Source organism: Acipenser ruthenus, chromosome 13 (genome assembly GCF_902713425.1).
Source record: "Acipenser ruthenus chromosome 13, fAciRut3.2 maternal haplotype, whole genome shotgun sequence".
NCBI lineage: Eukaryota > Metazoa > Chordata > Actinopteri > Acipenseriformes > Acipenseridae > Acipenser > Acipenser ruthenus.
Genome location: NC_081201.1, coordinates 27,713,636 through 27,730,696, shown reverse-complemented (window position 1 = coordinate 27,730,696; position 17,061 = coordinate 27,713,636). Strand labels below are relative to the sequence as shown.

The following is a 17,061-nucleotide window of genomic DNA, read 5'->3' as shown; positions in this document are numbered from 1 at the left end:
ATACGAATTACAAAGTATTCATGTCACACACATTTTATGGCATGAGGTAAACGGTAATGATTTTGCACCATTTGCTATTCAATTCTAAATGGTCCAAAAAATGGGAATGCACTGCTGTTAAGCAAAGTAATCTCTGGCCTTCTCCATGTATCCTCTGAGTATAAATCTAACACAGTTCAAGCATATTGGCTGCCTTGACAGACAAGCTGCCAGATGGAAACATTTCAGCTAGAGACGCCTCTACTCTGCTTTATCCTCAATGGGAAACCATCAAAGTTATTTTTTGCAGGCCTCATTAAATTGCACGCTGTTTTGCTGTAATAACATTACGTTATATTTCACTTTCCTGGTACTGTTGCAGTGTGATGGTTAACTAGAGAAAGTATTTGCCTTGTTAAAACTTAAGAATGCCAAACTACAATTTTTATATCTCAGTGGTATAAACATATTTGTTTTTTTAGAGGTTTATGTTTTCAAATGAAGTCCTTAAGTGAGGACTTTTTTTTTATAAGGCAAGTCAGTATATTTTCCCAGATTCTATGATTCATATCAGTGGCATTAAGATAAACTAGCCTACTCTCGCTCTGCACTCCTGAGATGCAGTTTTGTTGTAGACTTGTTGTTCAAAGATTCTACATAAGTGTGTTCATATCTTCTAGATTTTTAGTCAGTCTTTGTAGCATTGAAGCAACTTTTAACTCTTTCAACAAGGAAACTTTTAATCAGATTGATAGTTCAGCCTAGGAAAAATAACTCCACCCAACACAACAGACCTGTTGACCTGTCTTGGTCTTGGGTATAGCCCTGTATCATTTTTGTATTACTTACTTATTTCTATATAAGTGGAACTATTTAATTAGTTATCATAGAGTCGTCTTTTTTGCAAAGTTACTGCTGAAAGAACCCGTTTTGGGCATCAGTCATCATCTATAGTGGTTGTCAGAAACCAGTGTTTGTATCATGTCAGGATTAAGGGTGATCTTCATATATTCTTGGTCCGTGAGGCAAATGACACAATATAGAAATATGGAAAACTACTCTGGGGTCTCTGTGTACTGTAGAAGGTGTTGAAAGCATTAAGATGGAAAATTCCAGTCAGCATTTTGTAAGTCTGATATTGTTTATGTAATAATTGCACATAGAGTTACCAGTACAGTAGTTCCCAGTAAGGGGTCAACACTACAACCTTGTACAGGGAGTCTCAGGGCTGCAGTATGAACTCATAAACGTTCTGCTCTTTTAGCCAAGCTCATAGTTTTGACATATATTAGACTGGTTGTTACAGTACAATATATTTCTTTAGATTTGTAACCCATTGTGAACTGCTTAACTTCAACTGTGTAGGTCGTGGTTAAAATAGTGCCTTATATTCCGTATCCCTGCTGTGTTTTACAAAGTATAAACCACATAATTTAATTGAATAGATGCAGCCACCTTTTAATCTAGCAACAAACTAAAAGAAATGAAAGTTGCTGACTTTACTTAATTACTATAGCCTAAAATGTATACAATACAGTCATTACCACATTTTCGGTTGGTGTGATGCAAAACTAGCACAGTAAATCCTATTCTGCTATTTGGCTGTCAAGTCATTATTCTGCTGTTTTTTTCTGATACAAAAGTACCAACAATGAGGCATCAGCCGGTAGCTTATTGCTGTGTTCATTTAAAAAAAAGTACATTCATTAAGAAAAAAGGCGAAATCATACCAACTGGAAACACAATGAAGTAAATTAATTCCAATCGATGTACGCTGTGCCTACTTGAATGACATGATTCCTTACATGTGAAACTTGTTAGGGTTTTCATATTGTGAGCATATCCTATACAGACTGCAGTATTTTAACACACAATACACTGCTGTCAACATGCCTTTTAAGGGTCGCCATTTCCCAATGTGGAAAATTGGAAGAGAATTAGATTAATTGTTTTAAACAAGGAAGGAGGCCGGATCTAACCACAGTGGTTGAGCTGATTATTTTCAGATGTCCCAATACACAGAGATACTGCATGTCATTGCTGAGAATACTGATTATCTGATATTCATTTCCAAATGTGTAAATATATATATATAATATATATATATATATACACAAACACATACAAGGGCTAAGATTTTCTTGCTATTCGTGTATTAATTTAAAACTCCAACTTTCCTTCTGTAATTAGCATTTATGTTTGACTAAATATATAATATGAACATTTGCAAATTATTTTCTACCTTTCTGTGCTGAATGAGACTACTAGTTTAGTTTTAGCCAGAGTTAATACACACATCGAAAATATATATATTTAACAATCTATAAATAATTATATAATTGTGTACTGACAAAATGTGACCTATCCACACTCAAAGCTATATGTACAGTACGTACTGTCTTTTAGCAATAGTAGACCATGTTGAAATAATGGGATGTTTGTCACGTTTGCAATCATTACTTGAAGGTGCATACTTTTTCCCAGGCATATCCATGTACTGGTATATAAAGTGACTTTTGAACAGCACTGTATGTTGGCTGTGTGTGTATCCAATGAGTATTTAAATAGTAGACCACTGTGTTTGTACCCTCTTAGCAATGGAAGCATTCCCAGTCTCATGTACAACGGCTGAGAGCGTTCATTGCTGCGACAGCTGGGTGGTGTTTGGGTCACGTGACCTGGGTTTAGAACACTGGCAGTGCTTGCACTAGAGGTCAGTGCATCCGAATATCTTGGCAGCTGAGTCAGTGGGTGAAGAATGATTCTTTGGCTAACAACTATAGGTCATAAATTGTTAGAATGCACACTGTTTGACAAGAGGATATTTTTGTATTTAATTTTTTTAAGTTGTTGCTCAGTGTTGAATGACACTAACCAACTGGTGCAGGGCCGGGTTAGTAACCAGGAGTCAGCCTGGAGAGAGTCAGTTCTGGAGATGAACTAGACCAAAACATAGCAATGAATGCATATTTCTGATCAGAAACAATGAAAGTATTTACTGTATAATTCTAACTCTCAATCATAAATTCTGAGGTAAAACTAAACCAAGTAGACAAATGTCTTCAGTGTCAATCTTTATTGTATGTTTTACAACTAAATGATTAAGCAATTACAGCAGTCTCTTATCAGCCAAAGAAGTACTTCCTTTTTCTAGCTGTCAGGCAGCTACTTGTCGGCACATTAGTGTAAGGCTGGCCTGCTGTTGCTGTGATGTCTTCCATGTAAAGTCAACACAATGTTTTGAGTCGCCATCTGTATCTAAATTTCTGCCAGTGATAATTCACCACATAAGAGAATATTTTTATTTTCGGCCAATGAGGCAACCTTGATCAATTTTTATGGACTATGTTGACTGATCTCATGACCTGTGACTGATTGGATTGCTCTATTTAAGGCATGTAGCGTGTACAGCGCTATCGTGTCTTTTGAAATTATGAGAAATAACTTGAATCACATAGAAACTACTAAGTTTTTTTTTTTAGGCGTGCATTGGTAGCGAGTTGTAATGACATTTGTTAATTACTATTCAGTACAGCTACATTTTACTGAATTTTTGTATTTTATTTTTTATTAAAAGTGCAAACCTCTGCAGACGGGAAACACAGTAGTAGTATGTAGTATTTGTCAGGACCCAAATATGAACAATTTAGTGCACCAGTTAAGACTGTACAGATGTCAGCATAACATATATACCAACATAGAAAAGAATGTCTAAACTGACCTGGGTGGTCTGTACAGTATGGGCCTCTGCTAACGTAACTTTGCTGTAACTGATGAGCTGTGAATACAGTGGTTTTAACCTACTATACTTTTAAACATAAGTAATTTAAATGCATAAATGTTGGTTGTTTTGTTCTTATCAAAGCTTAATTTTGCATTTACAGTAGACTTTTGGGACAGTTAGAAAAGGAAGCTGAATTTCTGTATGCGTCCTTAATGCTACAGTTCCCATTGTAGCATTGGGATTGATGGTGTCAGCCAGAGAAAAGACCCCTTCCGTGTCCACTGCCAACAGCTGTTCAGCATTTGTCAAATGCATAGCATTCTCTGCTGTCCTAAACTGTATTGCAAGTCTGTAACACATGACTATGCACTGCAGATACTGTAAGATCAACTCAAGTTTTAAAAGACCATCTACAGAGAATAATATATAAGCCTCAACAAAGGAAATATTTTACACTGGCTCCCATTTTTATTTAAGGTTGTTCAAGGTAAAATGCCCCCATCAGGTTACAGTATCTTCCTTCAAGTTCTATTCCAGTCAGGGGCATGTATTTGCAACTGGTGCAATTTCACATGAGGTTTTTTATCTGTTATTATGGATGCCAAAGTAGTTTCAGTAAAACCAACGTATGGTCACATCCTTTTCGTTCTTGTTTATGGTTGGCCTTCAGTCTCATTTGCTTTCAAGACAGTAGTGATACAAACATTTAATTCAGTACAGTGCATTACATGTTCTTGTTACAAAAATAACACAAACTAATAGTTTTGATAGTAAACAGGAGAAGGTTGTTAAACCGGAGCCCATTTGAAGATAATCCAAGTATTCCCAGCCTGCTTCTTCCTACATTACCTTAAACTCTTTTGCATCATGCCTCTGCCTTTTATTAATTTTATTTAAATAAAGCTATCATGAAGAATAATCCCATTGAGATGTACCAGGGCTGCCCTGGAGACAGACGGCAGAACCCACGTAAACAGACACTCATTTTATTCCACTAAGCGTTCATAAAGCAAGCAAGGGTTAGGCTAACAAGTGTAAATGTTATTAAAATCCAGGGCAAGCACTATTTAGCATGCCAGACACCAGTGTGTCACAAACAAGATAAAAGGGCCAGGAAAGCAAAAGGGGCCAAGTATGGATTTGATAAATTGTGGTTTTAAAGCATTATTAGTCTTAAAGCCACACAATTCCTCAATAAAGTTACATTTGAAAACAAATCTATTATGAATGCTTGGTATAATTTATACTACGTTATTCTATTGTTTAGTCTTTGGTACACTTTCCAGGTTTCAGGTGTAGGTACCTAAGCTGCTCTTCCATTGCTCATCTCTCCTCACACTGAACATGTGATGAGCAAGCAAAAAATGATATACATTACAAACCTAGTTGCTTTGGAACTGACCAGTCAGGAACCAGGATAGTTTGTCTTTCATATGGAAATTGAAATGGATGAGGAGTTAATCATTGTCGTGTTACTGTGACATGCCATGCGTCCTGTGTTACAGTATGAGGACTTCAAATAAACAATACAAGCTCCTTTGAAACTGACTGGGTTTTTAATGACATGCTACAGTAGCTGTATCACAGCTTATATAGAAAAACTTGAAAGTTTTACTGATATTTTACCTACGTCAAATGGAATATAGAAAATACATTTGGAAAAACCCTTTATGGATACTTCACACCTAGGGCACTATTTCGAAGCAAGTGTGTGTAACAGTATAAAACTAGCAAAAAACAACTTTGTTGCAGAAAGAAGTAGTTAAAAGAATAGTATCTTACAAGATTTAGTCTGTTTTTGTCACTTTGGAAATTTACCTTTGTAATTTCTTTAAAATAAAATGTTGCGACTATAGTCAGAGTTGAGCTGCTCTGATGTGAAACCCATGAACTAGAAATACATGTAGCATTTTGTCTTGAAGCAAGCTACTTTAGTGTATTAAGGAATGTATCTACAACAGGCAGTGATACTCCCAAGAATTTGTGACATTCTTGGTGTCGTGTTTCAACAGAGAAGAGAAAAAAGTGACACATGGCAAGCGAAGTAAATGATGGCCATTAGTTTGATTCCTTAATAAGAATAAGAATAATGCTTTTGAGCTGGTTGATTTTAGAGTCATATTTGAAATAGTTTCTGATTGTCTTAACACATTTTTATATCAAGAAGAATATAAAATAAAAACGCACCATCACAATCAATCAGTACTTCAGTACTTTACACAGTAGGCAGCTACTCAGGGAGCCAGAGGTTGCATGGGCTTGGATGAAATTAATTGGAAAAATTGTTCTGAAGAACATCTCAGAGCATCGAAGACAATTCTAGCCAAGTATTGGAACAATCTTTGAGCTCCCTGAAGCTAATTTAAGCCTGGTCTCTCCAGTCTCATTTGGATGCCTGAGATGTGACAGATCCAACTGCGAGAGGTTTCAGCAGGTGTGAAACCCTTAAGTGGGTGAAACCTCTGAGCTGCAGCAGTTTGGGGATGTTCCCATCTGAGGGGGTCACATTACAGATAGGTTGATTGTCCAACGTTATCAGTCTTCCAAATCAAAAACACCACTGTACATTGGAAATGTTCAATATGGTTCTGTATAGTACCCAAGACCTGCAGTCTCCTTTTCAAAATAACAAAAACACTACATTATGTAAACCACATATATTTGTCAAGCACAGACTGTATTTCTTCTACATTACTTTGTTAGTGAACTTTTTTTTTTTTGGTTTAATATCCTTCATTTTCAAAAATGGCCATATACTGTACTTTTAAAATTACCATCTACTCTCCTGCATGTCAAATGATTCACAGAAAGAAAGGAATTTCAGGAAGGGTCGAAAAGAACACCTTTTTGATTTAGTATTGAATTCTGAGATATAAGATTGAAGAAATATACCACTGAGCACTGCAGTTCATGACACTGGTACTGTACACATCAACTGTTCTGTAGTGTTATTCAATAGTGCGTCCATGTATTCAGATTTTACTCGATAATCCTACTGAAAGTAATGTGTCCTGTAAAAAAAATAAGACGATGGACAATTTTGCTGTCCTGCCTTGTTAATTTGGTTTCCATAGAAACCATCTTGAGCACCATCAACCATCAAGTGCAGGAATAAAAACCTTGCAGCACAAACCAGCATTTTGTTGCTGTTGAATTATCAATACAGAAGGGTACCATGCTTGGTGGAAGTAGACATTACAAAGCATTATTAAATCTCTCTGGAACATATATTTTGAAAAATAAACTTAATTCTCAAAATGTGCTTTTCGAAATACATACTCAAGCAACTAAATGAACTGTTACGACTTGAGCAATATAATGAAAAAGCTGACTAGAAAGACCACCCCCCTCCCCATATATTTTTTAAGGTTTAATGGTATATCAGGGTCCCTTTTTAGTATTTTTAAAAATGTGTTCCTGTTTCTTTAACAGAGATATTTCAAGGAGCACAAGGTGATGTTTCAGATATGACATTTTAACCAAAGGGAGAGAGACTAATATAGTTTAGTGTTGTGAAGCTTTGTCTTCCTGTTTGTAAAAATAAGCCATTTGAAGATACTGAAAAATAATTTTAAAAACACATGAGTCAATCCTTTCTCTTTTCATAAAAGAGAACTGCTAAAGCAGGTCTGTTTTCCGTGTTAAGAGCAAATGTTGGCTACTCTTGTGTTGTAACCATTAAACTTGCACAGCTGAAGCATTCTTTATGCCTGGGCCAACTTTACTTCAAATATGGATTTGTTTTATAGGGGTCTTGTGGTGGAATCCCTATCTGAAGTCCCTCTCTTGTCATTTTATATGGGAACAAACACTATGTTCTTGATTGGTCCTTCTGAGTGCTTGTACTGCCAGCTTTTGAGAAGCACTGTTTGAAAGTAATGAAGTTCACAACCTTGGTATAGTACTTTACTACAGCATACAACAATGGAAACAAACCACTTGCTGCAGTAGTGTGGCCTAGTGGTAGTGTTTGGACTCGGGAGTATGAGGTTTTGGAATGTGTGGGCAAGTCTATCCAAATGCGAGCCTTATCATCACTGTCGGTTGTAATTGCTAAATTGTAAGGATGGAGTTCAAATTCACTTAATATAGTTTTTACTTTTTCTATGTTTTTTTGTAGTTGTTTACACTGTCACAGGAATGGCTGAGTGGTGACGTCAGGCCAGATGCAGGAACAAACACAGAAGCAAGTGCTGCAGGGCAAAAGGTGCTGCGGAGCCGTTTATTTTCAAAACAATAAAATAAAAGGTTTGAACAAAAATAAACGCACAGAGTTAAAATAAATAGTCAAACAAAACAAAATCACGAACACTAAGCAATATAAGCCAAACAATAATAGAATAAATAATAATGGCAGACATATACTATATACATAGGGGGCGGGCACTTTGCCACAACACACACACACTGTAGTGAACTTTTGTAAGTTTGAAGTTAAACTATGATATGTTATGTAACATGTTATATGTATAGAACAAATACAGTATGTGCTGAGAAACATCAATAAACGAAAAACTAAATCAATACAAAAAAATTACAATTTAGACCTACCATGGAGAGAGAATGTAAAACAAGCATATTACAGTAGCAGGATGCCTTTGGAAACTGGATGTGGCAAATGATTTGAGATCTTTCTGGGGGGAAAAAAAATCAACATTTAAGTGGTAATGAAAGTCACTTTAATTACATTTCAGAAAACTTTTATTACCAAAGTATTATTGTAGTGCTGGAGAAATATTAAAAAAAATGAATGTATTGTTCACGATAATTTTCACAGGTAATTTTAAACACAGGGCTATTATAATGATACCTCTGAAAGTTTTGTGTCCATAACATATGAAGGAGATGTTAAATAAACATTATATTTGACAGGGAAGCCGATGGACCTATTGGCGTTGTTCCATATCCACCAGAGGGCTCTAAATGTAGGCAGGTTTTGTTTGATGATGTGGTCAGACATCATTTAAGAATTGGTGTATCTGTTTCCACATCATGAAACAAAAACGTACAAGCAGCCCACTAAGCTCTCTTTCAAATATCAACTTTATTTGACATTGCTTTCAAAAGTTATAAGGCCACACAACTTGTAGTTTCTTTATAAAGACATTAGGATGCCAAAGAGATATTGTCATAAAAAGCATCACTGCCACCAGGTTTAATGTATAATGTTCGAAATGATGTCTGAAATACATAAAACACTTACAATACAGTGCTTCTGTTTGTTTTGAAAAATAGTTTGGTGGTCTACAGGGGTATAATTTTACAACAGAAATATTATATAGTACTGTGCTGTATGAGTGTTTCAAATAGCCATGAAAAGCCCATGTTTAATCAAGCACTTACTGTATTGTGGCTGTTATACAGTAAGACAAGGAGTATTCCATTGTCCCTCCATCACTGTCCTTTCAGTGCCATAAGAATTAATGAGGGCTGGCACTATATCTTAGTCCAGGTTTTCCCAGATGTCCAGGAAAACCTTCGTTCAGTCCCAGCACCCTATCTGGGGGGTCTTAAGTGAGTAAGTTGACTGTCAAGAAGATCCTGTGCGTGTTATATGGGGTTTATGTCTCCACAATGGGGTGTTAATGTTATCCTGGCAGTGATATGTAGACTATAACAGAAATTGTAGTCAAAATAAATTCTAGTACTGTATAATAAAGCCTGCAGCCTGGACTTGAATTATGTACGTTTGTAACATGTGAATATAGGTATTCTCAAGCAAAATAAAATTAGGTAAAAAAAAAAAAAATATATATATATATATATATATATATATATATATATATATATATATATATATATATATATAAATTTAAGATCTTGTGACAAGTTGCATTTAACAAACCCTACATTATTTTCACAGTGGCATTTACAGTAACTTTTCAGATCTTTAGTGTGCCATTCAAAACCAAGGCATATTTGCATATTTACAGTAATTCAGCTTGCCATTTGACACTGATTTCCCTGAACATCCAGTTTTTAATAATCCTCTGTCAATGCCACCCAATTGCAGTCCTTACAAGCAGGAACAGATGGAGCTGAGCCCAGGTAACGGTGTGCCAAAGCCATCGCTGGCACCACACTACCTGGGATTAATACTGCTGTTGCATTTCTGTTCTGCAGAAAAACTGGCAAGATTTCCCATCACTATGGGGTTGGTGCCTCTTACTGCTGTTGTTTTTGTCAAATCTCTTAATGGGGGGGGGGGGTTGAACTGTACTCCCTTCGTTTCTGTAATTTCAATGGGGCCAATGTAAAGGACTCCATAAAGACATTCGTGAGAATCTAGTTATTTCATAACTTCACACGACATTATAGGAGAGGGGTTTCCTACACAGCTGTAGAGGTGATAAAGGATGTCTACCAAAGCATTCCCGTGACGCTCAGAACAGCTACAGCTTGTGGTAGTACAAACCCTTATTAAAACGGGATACACATAACTTGTAACCTCCATTGAGCTGAGACATACTGCATTGTAGTGAGAAAGCTGTTTGATGATGAATCCCAGTCTCGGTTAACCAAGGGGTATGTTTTTACATTGACTCCAGATTATTGTATTTTTTAGTTTTTTTTATATTGGAGCTTTGTGGTGTTTCCCAGTTGAAAGAGGCATTCCCACTATAACGTATCACTGGTGGGAACATTCCTGAAGGATCACATGATTTTCCAGGTTTTGTCTGTGGATTTCCCTTTTTCAGTTGTTTGTATTTCTGTTCATTTTCTATAGTCGTTTCTATAGGTGAAATGGTTGCCATATCAGTCCAGAGATGATGGACAAAGAGAAGATGAGGTGATACCTTTTCTTGGTCTGACTAAACAATAATTAATCGTACGCTTTCAAGACCTCAGATCCTGAAGAAGAGACCCCTGAGGTCTTGAAAGCGTGTGATTTTAATTATTGTTTAGTCAGTCCAATAAAAGGTATCACCTTCTCTTTGTCTCTTAATTTTCTAAAATATTTCAGTATAGGAAACAGTGCGTAGTGTGACCAAATATTGTAAGTAACATTCCTTAAAATGGGATTTTACCATGATACACAGTGCCACCACAGTGGAAGTGGTGATGTAGGGCAAAGCACGTGGCCAAACTGTGCCGTAGTAATGCTCTGGGGTCAAACACACTTTGAATCGCATCTGTTGAATAGTGAATACGGTACAGTAATTTCAATCCCACTGGGAGACTGAATAACAAAAGAATAGCAAGTTACAATCAGTCCCTGTACAATCTGAATTGCATGTATAACCCTGTTTCCAACCTTATATAACTTATTTTCATTTTTCTTTTTTGCGTTTGGGGGGGAAAAAAATACAATTTGCAGGTAGGGAATAGAACTGCATTGTGCTTTTTCAGGTCATGCTGCACTGCTAGCCGAGTACTACATCAGCTTATAACGTGTACTTTTTGAAGATTTATTCTGTGGGTGTGTAAGGGCAAAATCAATGCTGTAGAAAATAAAAGGCACGTCCATGTTAATAATACCAGGTTAGGTTGACCTGTGTATCTGCCGGGTTGCCACTGAACTTCTTTTAGATATATAAAAGTTCTCTAGAAAAAAAAAAAATTGTAACTGTCCTAACTTTTTAAAAAGTTATTTACAGTAGGTCTGTTTGTTTTTATATTGCTTTTTAAAATGCATGATGATCAGGTTTCTTATTTCTTCAAATTAACAGGTGCTTTTAAACCTTCCATTTGACTTCACCCAGGGAGTAGCTTGACATGCCGATGTGGACCGGCAGCAGAGTATCACACATACAGTACCTGTAACCCACAAACATCCCTGTGATTAGACAGCTATGGATACTGTTGAACTCAAGTATTTTTTCAATTATTTGTTACTTGGTCTTTAATGATGATATACATTAACAGTGATGCTGGTTTTATTATTATAGTCCCGGTTGTAAAAGCTGATCAGTTTTATTATTGGAGAACAAATAGGAGACCCGTGGCACAAGCACATTTCTATCGTTATTTTAGCACACTCACACTGCACAAATTGTGGATTTTGCATGCGTGATGCCCATTAACTAACTTTAACATTCTAGCTAGAGACTGTTGTTCTATTGTACCTAAATGTATTGCTGTAGTATTAATGTTGGGAAATAAGTGTCCATGAAAGAACTAATGTAATTGGATTTTGCTGAATGACTCATAAGATGTAACCAGCCCTAAGGGGTGTTGGCTTAATCATAATAGAATGTGAGAAAGTTAGATGTTTAGTATTTCAGGACAATCTCTGTTTCTAGTTAAAGAGTGAACATGACTGTCGGTCAGCTATATCTGCAAATGCTAGCAGAGCAGCAGAAAAAGAGGAAATATCATGCAGGCAGAATATACACACAACGTATCACATCCATTGACTTGTCTACAGAAGTCCTTAGTCGATTTATACTTTGATTAAAATAACATTTTGGTTTATTTCCAACTCAAAGATTTCATTTGTTTGGTTTATTTTAAACAACACTAATTACCAGTGTTTAATCTGTAATGAAAGAGGTGCCAGTGTGCAAGCAATAATATCGTTCTTAAGAAGCGCACATTCAAAATCATAACAAGTTTATTTGAAAGAGTATTGTACTAGTGTTCGATTTTATAATCATGTATTCTACATCATATATGCTAAGCAGTAGTATGTGCAGAAAAACAAATAAAGGCAAATGCAGGATATATATATATATATATATATATATATATATATAATTGGTTTGATCCATGGTCTGTGCTGTAGTAATATCTAGCTATATCTAACATTATTAGCGCTGTAAGTGCACCAGAACCCGGAGTTTGTGGAGACTGAAAAAAATTAATTAATACATAAATAAATAAATAATATATTTCTGTTTAGGCTAGATAGTTGTTAGCTTGGTTTGTTTTTATTCTCAGACCGTTATTGTTTTATATATTTTTTTTTTGAATAGGGGAAGTTAGCAGGCAATGTTCCTGTGTGGGGGTAGGGGTACAGGCAGGCATGAACGCGTTTTAAGTTCAACACGAACCCTAAATAAAATGTTGTTCCTGTTATTAAGCAGGAGTATAGTCGAAAGCAATAGTATTTAAAAATAACAGAAGCCAGTTTTCACGTCAGTGAAGTAGGCTACAATATTCGTTTTCGTTAAAAACTTGTTGTTTATTGAAATTAATGTTTAGCTTTCATATTGAAGCTTGTTGTGTACAACTCATTCAATCAAACTGAGTAGTGTAGGAATTTGCTTGTATCGTTTAAGACGTTTTTCACATCAAGTAAGCTTACATAAGTATAAAAAAACGACAAAGTCGCAGTCCTTCTTTCGCAGCCAGTGTCATTATGGCACATAAATGTCCCTGGCAGTGGACTGTCTCTGTTTAGCGCACGCAAGAACTTGCAGAATGGATAAAACTGTGTTGAGAATTGTAAGAAAATGCATTTGAGAGCAAAACATTTAATGACATTTTAACTTTCATAGCTGAAGAGGTGCTGGGGCTATGCCTCGTCAAGCCCAAATAATGCGTCTTCATTTTGCAAAAAGTTGTGATGGTTCTATACCTCGAGAGAGTTGCGGTTGATTTACTGTGTTAATTCATTTTAATTTATTAATTTCCGCAGTGCTGCGAGAATTGCAGTTTCTCTGCAACTCTCTTAGATTTCACTCACTTGCGATTTTACGCAAAACATTCGCAAGGCAAGCAGAGTTGCGAAAAAGATGATAACATTCGCAAGACCTTTGAATATTTGCCCCTATATTTTTACTTTCTAATCTGTATAATTTGAATTATTTTATTATTTTTTTCCCTCTTAGCGGTGACACATGTATGTAGTGTAAATTTCTAAATTAATCATTCATTAATGCAGGCCATACTTTACTACTTGGATGGTCTGTTCCGTAACTTGTGTAATGTACCTACAATTACCTTGTGCATTATTTATGAAACTAAAAGTGAAAATATGTTGTTAAATACATGTTGTTGTATGGTGTTCCATCCTTACAATCACGATACTTGCATGCTAAGTACATGTAATAAATATTAGTACATCACAAATACAGTGTAACTGCATGTAGTTAATGTATTGTAAAGTTTACTGTAACTGCATTTTAGATTAACTCTTGCAGCTACTTCCCTAAGCGTTGCAGGTCATTGATTTCAATTTACAAAAAAGATGATGCTAAATGTTTCCTGATTTACAAATGCTGGACTGTATCTTCAAAGTTTTCCATATCACTGTGTAAATGGGGTTGGTGTGCCACAGGTTGGTTCTTATCCAGCATATCTGCTGATGAATGTTCTGGACATTAGAATGGTCCACCACCTGGAAATGCTTTAACAAATGTCTTGAATGTGTTCCCTTTAATGTTGGATACAGTGAGTTGCTGGCTGCTAGTTATTATAGCCTTAGTAATTTTCCAAAGCTATACAGCGGTGAATTAGTTGCTAAGTAACTAAAAGTGAAAGGACTTCACAAATGTTTTGGACAGGAATATCAGAGAAAAGTATTCTTACTAAGCAACCTGAAAGGGAAACATAGGCTAGAGAAAATCATTGAATGCATCTGGCTTTGAGATGTTATTGTATTAAATTCGTTAGATACATATTTAATCAACCGTTGTGCAACTACAAAACGGTATGGCTAATAAGCAAAGAACCATGGTCAGTTTCTAGGGAGTATTGTTTACTCATGTCCTTTGTTCTGACTGTCCTCATTTCACACGAGTGGACAAACCTCTATGGAAACTTACCACGGTTTTTGTTTTTGGAAGAGTAGTGGGACGCAAGCTAAAAAACACAACTCTGAGGTTAAAATAATGGTATCTCAGAATACCAGTTGATATCTTCACTATCTGTTGTAACCAATGATGTGAATCAACATTTCTCAGATCGAAAAGTACCCCTATGACGGATATGACCTTAAATTGCTTCTTGGAATGTTGCTTCTTACTAGGACACTGTTGTAAATGTTATAAAGTTTTGTATTTTGTATATAGCAGCTGTTTATATAGTGCTGCAGTTAAAATGACAATAATGTGGCTGAACCTGTTTAATGTGATCAATGAGCTCATATCCTGTTTGGTGTACAGTAAGTATAACATACAAATAAGAGAAACCTGAAAGGTTTTCAGTATTCTGAGTTCCAGTTCACTGGGAGAAGACGTCCTTTCCTTTACTCCCCTTATAGCTGAGGACTGAAGGCATAACCACTCTGACTGTAGACTTCATACACTTAAATGCTGCTCTTCAGATATATTTTTGGACTGTTTTCTGCACTTGAAGAGCTGTTGAAGAGAGAGTATCCTGCTGTTGGCAGTTTCAGGGTAAATGTTATTTGTAGCTTGATTTAAATAATAATTAAATAAAAATAAAACATAACCTGAAAGATTTATATAACAATATATGTTCTAATCCCACAAAGTTGTCATTTCTAAAACTGACTTTCACCTTTTTCAAATTCAGCTTTTGAAGTGGTTAAAAAATTACATTTGCTGGAATAGTTAGTCAGCGCAAATAGCCTACGACATGAAAAGAAATAGGGTTATGCCGGCAATTTAGAAACAAATTAGTTACATATCGTGGGGTGGTTGTCCTTTTTAAATAGATGTAATTGGTTCTTGTCCTTTGAAGAAAAAGGGTAATTTATGTTCTCACCAGGAAATTGTGGATTGCAAGTTGATCTGATTTTTCTTCAATTCAGATTTGCACTGCTACAATTGTACCCAAGCATGGCATCAAAATAGCTATACTAACATCACAGGTATTTAATTAATTTAATTTAATTTGGTTTATTTGACATATTCTGTGCTCTCAAGTATAAAGATGGTTTCTATCAAACCTACACGGTTTCTGATACCTGTATCCTAGCAACGGGCAAGGATTCTCATTGATGGAAAACATTGAAAAATAAATTGTTGAAGCATTTGTATACACTCTATTTGGAATGGCTACACCACAGTTTAGTGTTTTATAATTATGCATGAAATACAGTCTGTTGAACTGAAACAGGTCCCTGTGATAAAGAATTATGTTAAGGCTGTCTACTGCAGTAGAAACCAGTGTTACTGAGTTCATTGCTTTTATTTCTTCTTTATCCCTCTTCAGTTATAAACCTACCTTGCAACTTTCCAGCAGGGACAATTTCCAGTTCTAATCAATTTGTCTTATTGCTGTGTTCACAGATCCACAGTGCACTGAGAGGAGAAGGGGGGGAGGAAGCCCTTGAGAACCTGCTCCATCCTTCTAGAAAGCTCCTGGCCTCGGCAGTAGCCTGCAGGAGAGGTGGAGGTTGCTGTGATATAAAGCCATGTGTCCATCGTGTGCTGCCTAAGTACCGCGCCACTCTCCAAAGAACGTCTGTCTCTGACCACATCACCGGGGCTCTGCTAGAGGCTACTACATCCATAGGAGCACGGAGTGGGCTGCTGAACCTCATAGCAGGATTCACTGGCAGAGCAATGCTAAAAGGTGATATTTAACGGGGGCAACTCTTGCATTTGGCTTCTCTTTAAGTAGACATTCTTCAAGACTGCATTGCATCGGGTTCAGGTTTCTCCCAAGATCCAGGGAAGAATAATAAGCCACTTGTGCACTATTCATATTACCGGAGCAATCTGTTATTATCACGTGTTGAAAATGTGATGGTAAATGGCAATCAACACACGTAATCCTTTTCCCTTTTGGAGTTTAATACACAAAACACTAGACTACCATACCACTCAGTGCTTGTACGGGTGGTCAAGTTTACAGAATACAGAATATTACTTTTCTGAAAACTTTCCTTTTTAGTGTGTTTAATGAAAGCAATTCTGGGTTTTCAGAAATCTGCAGATATTATTTTGTCTTTTGTCCATGCAATCACACTAATTATTTGTTTAGTTTTTATGCAGCATATATTCATATTTTCCATACTTTATAGAGATAAAAGTGAGAGGAAACAGTGTGGTTATGACAGCTCAATCAAATATTGTCCTACAGTAAGACTGTTCCGTGGTTTAACATGCGTAGGATTCTTACCAGTCTGTAGATAATGCTTCAGATACAGCTATAAAGAACCAGTGTTTGTCAATAGGACAAGATTCTGCAGAGAGAAAGATTTATCCAGCCTAAGCGTCAAGGTATTTCTAATTGATTTGCCTGCAGTTATAATGCAATTGTGGGTTGTTGAAAGAAACATACTATCCACTTTATCATTAGTTTAATTACAAACAATTAAAGGAGGAAGCGCATCCTTTTGAATGACTATGGAGCATGAAGGGGTGAACCAGGTTTGCCAGGTGGTCATTGTAAATGAGAATTTGTTCTCAATTAACTCATCTGGATAAATACAGTTTTTGATGAATTGATTTAATTGAACCAAAAACCCTGGATTGTAATTTGGCGTACCATTTGTTCTGCCA

General features: G+C 36.1%; 1 protein-coding gene across 2 annotated transcripts in view; it reads left to right on the top strand.

Moving 5' to 3' along the window:
• plce1 (phospholipase C, epsilon 1) overlaps nucleotides 1-17,061 on the top strand; it is a 114,320-nt gene that overhangs the window by 46,096 nt on the left and 51,163 nt on the right. The window contains exons 3-4 of one of the 2 annotated variants that reach the window (XM_058985000.1): nucleotides 7,824-7,910; nucleotides 15,844-16,129. In XM_058985000.1, the coding sequence (XP_058840983.1) occupies nucleotides 7,824-7,910; nucleotides 15,844-16,129 (373 nt within the window). The remainder of the gene's footprint in view (nucleotides 1-7,823; nucleotides 7,911-15,843; nucleotides 16,130-17,061) is intronic. The other variant, XM_058984999.1, reaches the window with a different exon arrangement.